This window comes from Corvus kubaryi, unplaced genomic scaffold (genome assembly GCF_017639235.1).
Source record: "Corvus kubaryi isolate FWS band 111438036 unplaced genomic scaffold, C.kubaryi_AGA036_p1.0 74, whole genome shotgun sequence".
NCBI classification, from domain to species: Eukaryota; Metazoa; Chordata; class Aves; order Passeriformes; family Corvidae; genus Corvus; species Corvus kubaryi.
In genome coordinates, this window is record NW_024582061.1 from 17,108,780 (window position 1) to 17,116,993 (window position 8,214).

General features: G+C 54.1%; 1 protein-coding gene across 1 annotated transcript; it reads right to left on the reverse strand.

Annotated features, from left to right (window-relative positions):
• Nucleotides 1-483: 483 nt before the first annotated feature.
• CHADL (chondroadherin like) lies at nucleotides 484-6,429 on the reverse strand. The gene is made up of 5 exons (XM_042050785.1): nucleotides 6,237-6,429; nucleotides 5,068-5,238; nucleotides 3,314-4,975; nucleotides 2,467-2,633; nucleotides 484-2,128 (listed from the first exon to the last, which is right to left on the reverse strand). The coding sequence occupies exons 2-5, from the start codon at nucleotides 5,218-5,220 to the stop codon at nucleotides 1,903-1,905; spliced, it is 2,208 nt and encodes a 735-aa protein (XP_041906719.1). The 5' UTR covers nucleotides 5,221-5,238; nucleotides 6,237-6,429; the 3' UTR covers nucleotides 484-1,902.
• Nucleotides 6,430-8,214: the final 1,785 nt, after the last annotated feature.

An 8,214-nucleotide genomic window follows, 5' to 3' on the forward strand; every position in this document is an offset into this window, starting at 1 on the left:
CCCACAGCCTGCCTTGGTACTTTCCCAGTAGATGTCAAGGTGGCTGAAGTCCCCCAGCAGGACTGGAGCCTGTGAGCACGATGCCTCCTGTAACTGGAGCAAGGAGGTTTCATCAATAGGCTCCCCTTGGTCAGGCAGCTGTAGCAGACCGCAGCCACAAGGTTCCTTTTGTTGCCTCAGTGTCTGATTTTTACCCACAGGCTTTTGGCCTGCTCATGGCTGTTCTTCAGAGACAGCTCTTGACACTCAGTGCACCTCTTGATGTAGAAGGCAACCCCTCCACCTCTCCCTCCTCTCCTGTCTCTTCTGAACAGCTCATAGCCATCAGTAGTCACACTCCAGTCACACAGTTTGTCCCACCAAGGATCATAACTGTCCAGCAGCATGGTGGCTTCCAACTCCTGTTTGTGGCCCATGCTGCGTGCTTTGGTGTAAAGGCTGCATCACCTTCCTAGAGGAACACCCCTTAATTCCTTTGAGATATTTCCCTGCTGTATCCCTGTTGGCTTCTGTAACCTCAGGAGTCCCTGGCTCACATCTGTAAGACTGCAAGTGTGCTCCCCCTGTGTCTGGTACCTCTTTGAGTCACCTGCAGAGGGATCTCGCTAGCACCCTGTCCCTCTAATCTTTTCATACCATCCCCCAGCTTGCCAGGAATGAACCTGATACTGTCCCCCTCACATCTGGTTTGATCAAGCAACTGAATTACCTGAGAAGGAGCACAACCATAAACACCTTCAGTGATAGCTCTTTGATGCTCAACTTGAGGGACAGTCAAGGAACACCTTTAACTGCACTGATTGGTATTATCTACTCCCCAGAGGAAGCCATGGGACTTTGGACCTCACCTGCACTGAGTTCTTTAGTTTAAAGCCCATCTCACCAAATTAGGCAGGTTGCTGCCAACAATTCTCTTACCCTTTATAGACAGGTGGATCCTATCTCTCCCTAACATACTACAATCATTAAAGCACACACCATTGTCACAAAAGCCAAAATCTCCATGGCACCAGCCTCAAAAACAGATGCTCATCTGCACTGTGTCTGCTTCTGTCACTCCTTGCTTTTTAACCCAGAACTGCAGAGGATTTGGAGCATGGTTTGAATTTTCAATTTTTTTAACAGCTGTACTGTAAATTTGATCTACAATCTGTACCCTAAAGCCCTGTGACAAGCTTCAGGAAGAAGCCAAAGGCTTGTGTATTGCTTTCCAGGCAACCAAAATCCAGAGTTAGTCAAAACGTATCTTTATCTGTAAATTTATCTTTTGAAGCCTTTTCAATTTAAGCAAACTTCTGGGGCCTGAGGTCCCAGCCTATGCAGTCATAGGGAATAGGTTGGGCACATTGCTTATCATGGAAGCACTTACAGATCACTGACCCATTTCACCAATTGGATCACTGATTGAATTCTGCAGGAAATAAAAAGGTTTCCATCTGCTTATGTTTTAATTCTGAGGAACTGCTGGGAATTAAGGTAACATTTTCACTAATAATTTTTAAGCTTTCTAGTATAAGATTTGCACCAGTGCAGGACCTTACTGGTTGGTGCTGGTCGCAGTCCCACTCAGGGTTCTTCTATGATTTTGGAAGCTGTGAAAGTGCTCTCAAAACCAAAACCAAACTTGTGGATAGCTTTTCCACATAGCTTAGAAAGAAGCAGTAAGTATTTGATTTCATTGTTTGTATCACCAAAGCATGCTGCAGAACATGCCTCTGTGTCCTGCAAAACCAAACCCCTCATCTTTGGCAAATCAGCATTGTTTTGGTCGCACCAGGCTCTCCTTTGTGCTTTGGGCAATATCCATCTCTCCGTGGTGGGAACAAATCTAGAAAAACTGCTCTAGGCAGACTGTAGGTATGGCCCTGTTGTGTCCAGCACATGTCCTAAACACCTTAAACCCTAAGCTCTGCTCTTACTGAAGCCTCTGGCTGGAGATTTTCCCGACCTCTTCTTCTTCCTGGGCTTGCTTGCAGTCTTAGTCTTGTTAGGATTGGTTTCCCCAGCCTCACCTCGGCCCCAGCCAGGACAAGTTAGGAAAGTGGTGGAAAGCTTGACCTTCAGCCCCTGGGCTTCTGCAGGGGACCCACAGGTGGCCCCTACATGGAGGTTGAGTTTGTTGATCCACCTGGAAATGTGGCAGAAGATCAGGGAAAGGAATGAGACAGGGCAAAAGGAAAGGCAAAAGTCTGTGCCCATAAATAGATGATCACTTCAAAGTAAGGCCAGACCACCTGGGTGACCTCTGAATATCTCAGTATTTTCCCACCCCAGCTTGTGGCTGTTTTCCCTACACCCAGAAAGCCCAGGCAACTTCCATCCTTGCACAGAGGTGTGTGCTACATCTCGCCACCACGGGAAAAGACCAAAAATGGCTAGTGTGCTGTGAGCTTGTGCCTTCAGCATGGGAGGTCCAGCTGCCCTCCAGGCAGATCCCTGAGGCTGTTCCCCACTCCTGGCACTCACCTGTGCAGTGGAAGAAGCTGGCAATTGCAGTGGAAAGGTACATCCTGCAGGTTGAGGATCTCCAGCCCTGTGAAGTTGCTCATGTCAGGTATGTTGCTCATTTTGTTGCTCTCCAGGTAGAGGCTTCTGATCTTGGGACCGAGGCCAGTGAAGGCATGAGGGGAAATCTGCAATGGAAGGAGAGTAAGTCAGGGGCATGCTGATGGAGGCAGGGCAGCAAATCTCTGCCCTTGTACTTCTGATCATCTGTCCTGGGGGGCCTGAGAACTTGTCCTGAACCTGGTGGCCCCACAAAAGAGATGCTTTAAAGAGGGGGGACTTAATTCAAGCAGTTTCAGTCACATCTTGGAACTCATTAGGCTCCTGTTCAGTCTTCTTAGACAGAAGGTTACATGCAGGAGGCCTCAGAGTGATCACCGTGTGCTGGTAAGATACAGTTCTTATGAGGGTGCTGCTAATACCACTTTCTTGAGAAGATGGAGATATTTGGGGTAATAGCAGTGAAGAGTCCTGCAGGACAGCCTGTAATAAGAGAAGGAGGAATCTGGCCAGGGCTGGGCGAAGGAGGTGATTTAGGGAATGGTCTGGACCCCACTGAAACTGGGTGTTAAGGACTGGAGGGAGTAAGCTTCTCCCAGGGGAGCCAGGAGCAAGGCTGAGGCAAAGGCAATGCTACAGCTGAGCCTGAAGAAATCTGGCTTCCCAGCTAGGCTATGGAGCATCTCCTGAAGGCTTGGGAATTCAGGGACGTCTGGATGCCCCTATAGGGGCCACCAGCCCTGGGCAGTGGAACCTGTGATGCGCCCTGTGGTGCCACTGCCCTCTGGGAGTCCCATAACACACTCACCCGCTCCAGGCCCATGTTGTCCAGGTAGAGGTGCTGCAGACTGGAGGCCACCGGCAGGAAGACACTGTCCCCCATGTGCTTGATGGGGTTTTGGGAGAGCTTCAGCTCACTCAGGGCAGGCAGGCCCTGCAGGGCTGCTGTGGGCACCTCCGACAGGCGGTTTCCCTCCAGCTGCAGCTTTTCCAGCATCTTGGTAGGAGCCAGGGCAGCAGGGGCAATGTGCCTGATGGCATTTCCAGCTAGGTAGAGCCAGCGGAGCCCCCTGGCCCCGGCCAGGTCGCCCTCCTCCAGCTCCCTGATGGCATTGTGCTGCAGATGGAGGGAGATGAGGTTGGGCAGGAGCTGGAAGGCGGCTGCAGGCACACGGGTGAAGGCGTTGTGGTCCAGGTCCAGGTAGGCCAGCTGCAGGGCCCCCTCGAAGGCAGCAGCCGCCAGGGTGGAGAGGTGGTTGTCAGTGAGGTACAGGTAGACCAGGCTTTCCAGCCCGCGGAGCGCCCCAGGGTGCAGGACCCTGATGCTGCAGCTCTGCAGGTGGAGCGACACCAGCTCCTTCAGGCCAGGGAAGGCATCTGGTGGCACTGTCCTGAAGGGGTTTTGGCGCAGGTCAAGAAGGTGCGTGTCCCCAGGGAAGTCCCGAGGGATCTCTCGCAGGTCCCTGTTCTCACAGGACCCATGATGGAAATCAGGGGAGCAGACACAGTCCCGGGGGCACTGCCTGCTGCCAGCTGCCCTTGGCTGCTCTGGTGGTGTGGTGGGGCTAGGGGGTGGCCGGAGGCGACCACATCTCATCTCAGGGGGCTTCAGGGAGTCAAGGGACCGGCCACGGAGGGCCGGTGGTGCAGCACAGGCACCCTCGGCCTGCACCCGCGCCCTTGCCAGCCACTTGTGGAAGGGACGCAGGAGGCAGGAGCAGAGCAGAGGGTTCCCATCCAGGCTGACCCTCGCCAGCCCCCCCGCACCAGCCAGGGGTGGCAGCCCCTGCAGCTGGTTTTCGCGGAGGTCCAGCACACGAAGCTGGGGACTGCGGGCAAAGGCATCAGGTGCCACATCCTGGAGGGAGGCATGGTCCAGGAAGAGGTGCCTCAGCGAGGCCATGGCCAGGGCTTCCTCAGCCACATAGGTGATGGGGTTGTGACCCAGGTCTAGCCGGGTAGCCCCATCGAGCCTGGCCAGGGCCTCGCCAGGCAGTGCCTGCAGCTCATTGTGGTCCAGGCTCAGCCTGCGCAGGGCAGGCAGAGCAGCAAAGGCCTCGCTGCCCAGCACATGGAGGGCATTGTGGGACAGCCGGAGCCACCTAAGAACCTGCAGACCCTGGAAGACCATGTCTGGGAGGTAGACCAAAGCATTTGCCCTCAGGTCAAGGACAGTGAGGGACCCCAGATGGCCAAAAGCACCCGGCTGGATCTCCTCAATGCGGTTCCCCTGCAGAATGAGCTGCTGGAGGGAGGAGAGCCCATCCAGGGACTCCTGGTAGAGGAGGACTATGCCATTGGAGGCCAGGTTGAGGTAGACAAGCCTCCCCAGACCCCGGAAAGCCCCTTCCTCCAGCCTCTCCACCTTGCAACGCTGCAAGTCTAGGTGTGTGAGGTAGGGGGTGGCAAGGAAGGCTCCTGCTGGGATGACCATGAAATTGTTGCCCCGAAGGTCTAGTTTTTTGGTGAGCTGTTGGTCACACAAATAAAACACTGAGTTACCCCAGGGCTGCCATACCTATCTTCTCTCCCCATCCCTCGACCTTTCTTTCCCTTGCCCACCTCTGGGATGGTGTCAGGGATGGCCATCAGGCTCCCATTGAGGCACAGGACATGGGCACGGAGGTTATCACAGACACAGGGTGCAGGGCAGCGGGTAGCAGCCGTCACCCCCAGGGCCGCTGTGAGCAGGAGGAGCCCCCAGGATGGCCCCATGTTGGAGAGCACCTGTGGCTGGGGAGAGACAGCAGTAAGGCCAGGAGAGAGGCTGGGTTCCCATGCGTCCCCAAACAGCATCACCTGCTTGGCACCCCATGTGCCAGGAGGGCTATTGCTGTGACCTAGTGGGGCAGATCTCACTTGCTCTTACTCTCATGCTGTGATTTCACAAGTAGTAAATGAGGAAGGGAGCGTAAGAAAGAGAGGAGGAATACTTGGAATGAAAAGTGAAGGTCACAGCTAGCAGGTCACTCACAGGCAACTGGCTTGAAGCAGACACCCACCCCACCGCACCCTCCTGTTTTCTTCACATATCACTAACTTAAGATTGCCTTGGTCTGTAACAAGCTATCGCTATCCCTCCTACAATTGCTTTTGTAAGGCAAGCAGGTATGTGCAGGGAATGTGAGCACACAGGCTTCTGAGCTGCTACCCTTCTTTAAATGGCAAATGTCCCATGTCTCCACCATGCTGGACATCTGCTTCCTACCCTGCAAGCTCCCTGCTTCCCCCCCCCAAGCTATTCATAGCAGTGTTTGGAATAGAACTCTACTGTTTAGCTGCAGGAAGGACGGGTTGGTTTTGGCTGGGCAGGAATGAGCCCCTGGGGAGAAGGTACCAGAGAGAGGCCAAGGCTGGGGCAAATGCAGAGGAGGCAGCGAGCTGTAGATACAACCAATACACCCCCCTAATCTTTGAGACAGCAGCAGTGGGGTCTGCAAGGCTCTAACTTGTGAAGCCACTGTGGTGCACAGCCCCATGCCCCCTGTAGCTCATCATCCCCTGTGGCCCCATGCCCCAACTCTGCCCTCCTGCTGTCACAGCTAGTCCTGCTGCAGCCTACACACACACTGGGGCAGCCCCCTCCTGTGCACCCACCCACCAGTGACACCAATGTAATGCCCCCAAACTCAGTCCCCGTGTTGTGCCTGGAGCACTGTCACATGCCAGGCATCATCCCATCACTCCCTCCCACACACCTGGAGGGTTCACACACCCAGGGCTGGGAGTACCTGGACTTCAAGACGTGGCGAAGAGAGGAAAGCGTCCCCTGCCCCGTCTAGCAGCTGCCGAGCTCCTGCACCAGTGTTTGCTCTCCTTGCAGAAGTGAGAACTGAATGGGCCCCGTTGTGTTGCTTTCCCAGCAGCTCTCACCGGGCAGAGCCAGGAACGTGGGAGGAGGAAAAGGACGGGGGGAGGAAGGGTAAGCCACCCCTGGAGAGAGGGCAGCAACCCAGACAACTGCCTCCCCCTCGATTCACCGGGGGCTGGGAGCACCAGCCCGACAAAGCCCATGTGGTGTTTGTATTCACTGTTTCCCGGGCTCTCCCTTCCCTTTCCTGGCTGTATTAGTCACAGGAGCTACAGAGGTGCAGGGCAGAAAGGTGACATCTAGCCAGAATTGCAATGGCAGTGGTAGGCCTGAGCAAAAGGAGAGGCAGCTGACCAGTCGTGCCACATTTACAGCCCCTCCACTCTCCTCATTTTGTTTCTTTGCTTGTTTAGAAGAGGCTGGGGTGGCAGTGCCTGCATGACACATCATTAGCTTACAGAAGGATATGGAGACATTCATTTTCCTGCCAGACCGTTTTTCACTCTCCCGGGGAACGGGAGCAGATCTGCAGCCTGACAAAAATCTGGAAGGTTTGGTATTAGTATTTCCTTCCCCTATTCAGCAATCTCAGCTGCCAGAACCAGTATGTCCCAGTATGGACACTGGCTTCTTCCCAGACCTGCCAGCCAGCCCTGACCTCCACCTAAGGGACAGTGTGGTAGAGTGGCTCTGGCCAGGCAGTTTCAGTGGTCTGGGGAACCTTGACCACTTCCACCAGAACTACAACCTCTCTGACCTGTCACTGACCACCCAGCATCTCAGCAGCAACCCCACCTGCCAGCCAATGTGGAATCACCCACCACATCCACCATCACCCCCACCACAAGTCTGGCCACTGTCCAGCTCACTCTGCTCCCCTCTGCCTGGCCCTTCCATCATCTCCCCTGGCCAGGAGCACCCTCCCCTGCCTCGACAACAGCCTGGACAGCAAAACCTCCCTGGTAGTGGCCTGAGCTCTGCTGAAGAACCATGGAGAGGGGGAGATGAGATACCAGGCACTGAATGTCACATCTGGCCTTTCCCCAGCCTCACCCCAGGCTTTTATTTTATTCATTTACCCAGCAATGATCTCACCAGCTTCAGTTTCTACCGAGGCTGCTGGGAGGCAGCTGGTCTTTACTCTCCCTGATGGGGCACGGGACATGAAGGCACCACACCCAAACTTCCACTTGTTGAGGGCCTAACCTGCCTCTGCCAGGCCAGACACTTTTGCTTTCCATTTGTTTGACCTCTCTCTGCAAGGAGCTGAATCCCATTACTACTGCTACAGGGTTTCACTGCTCCCAGATGTGCCCAGAACTGCTCCATGCAGAGCTCTGCACCATCCCTGACTTGCTGGGCTGAAGAAGTTCAAACTAAAAATCCATCTGACAACAGCAGTGCTTTTGGGGTGAAACAGCTGCACAAGACAGGCTGAAGCAGCACTGGAAAGACCCCACATTCCTCCAGGGCACCACAGGGAAAGTCATCCTCTGGGGAGCAATTTTTAATAGAAACCAGAATCAGCAATTCCCAGCCTCTTTTTTTCCCCCTAATCCAGAAGCATAATGCAATTTTAAGGGACTTCTGAGTCCATGTCCTATTTAGAAGCGAATCTGTCTTCTGCAGAGACAATTGATTCTATCCTTATACCCCCCTTTTTCCTACAGATCTCATCTTGACACAAAATACCGGGTGAAAATCTTATTTCTAAATATTGTTTGCTTTTGAAAAACCTTACGGGATCAACCCCTTATGCTTGCCTGCTGCTATGGCTTGGCTACTCAAAGCTTGTTGCACAGGTTTCCCTCCACAATCTGGCACACGGGTCCTTGTGCAAGCAGCAGAGCCCTCTGGCCTTTCCAGGCTCCTTGCACAGACAGGAAGGAGCTTGCCAC

Excerpts from the sequence above, each read along its gene's own strand:
- CHADL (XM_042050785.1), bottom strand. The coding sequence starts at position 5,220 with ATGGGGCCATCCTGGGGGCTCCTCCTGCTCACAGCGGCCCTGGGGGTG. Across the intron at positions 4,976-5,067 it reads TCCCTGACACCATCCCAGAG|CTCACCAAAAAACTAGACCT; the intron begins GTGGGCAAGGGA and ends TGTGACCAACAG. Across the intron at positions 2,129-2,466 it reads CAGCTTCTTCCACTGCACAG|GTGGATCAACAAACTCAACC; the intron begins GTGAGTGCCAGG and ends CCACATTTCCAG.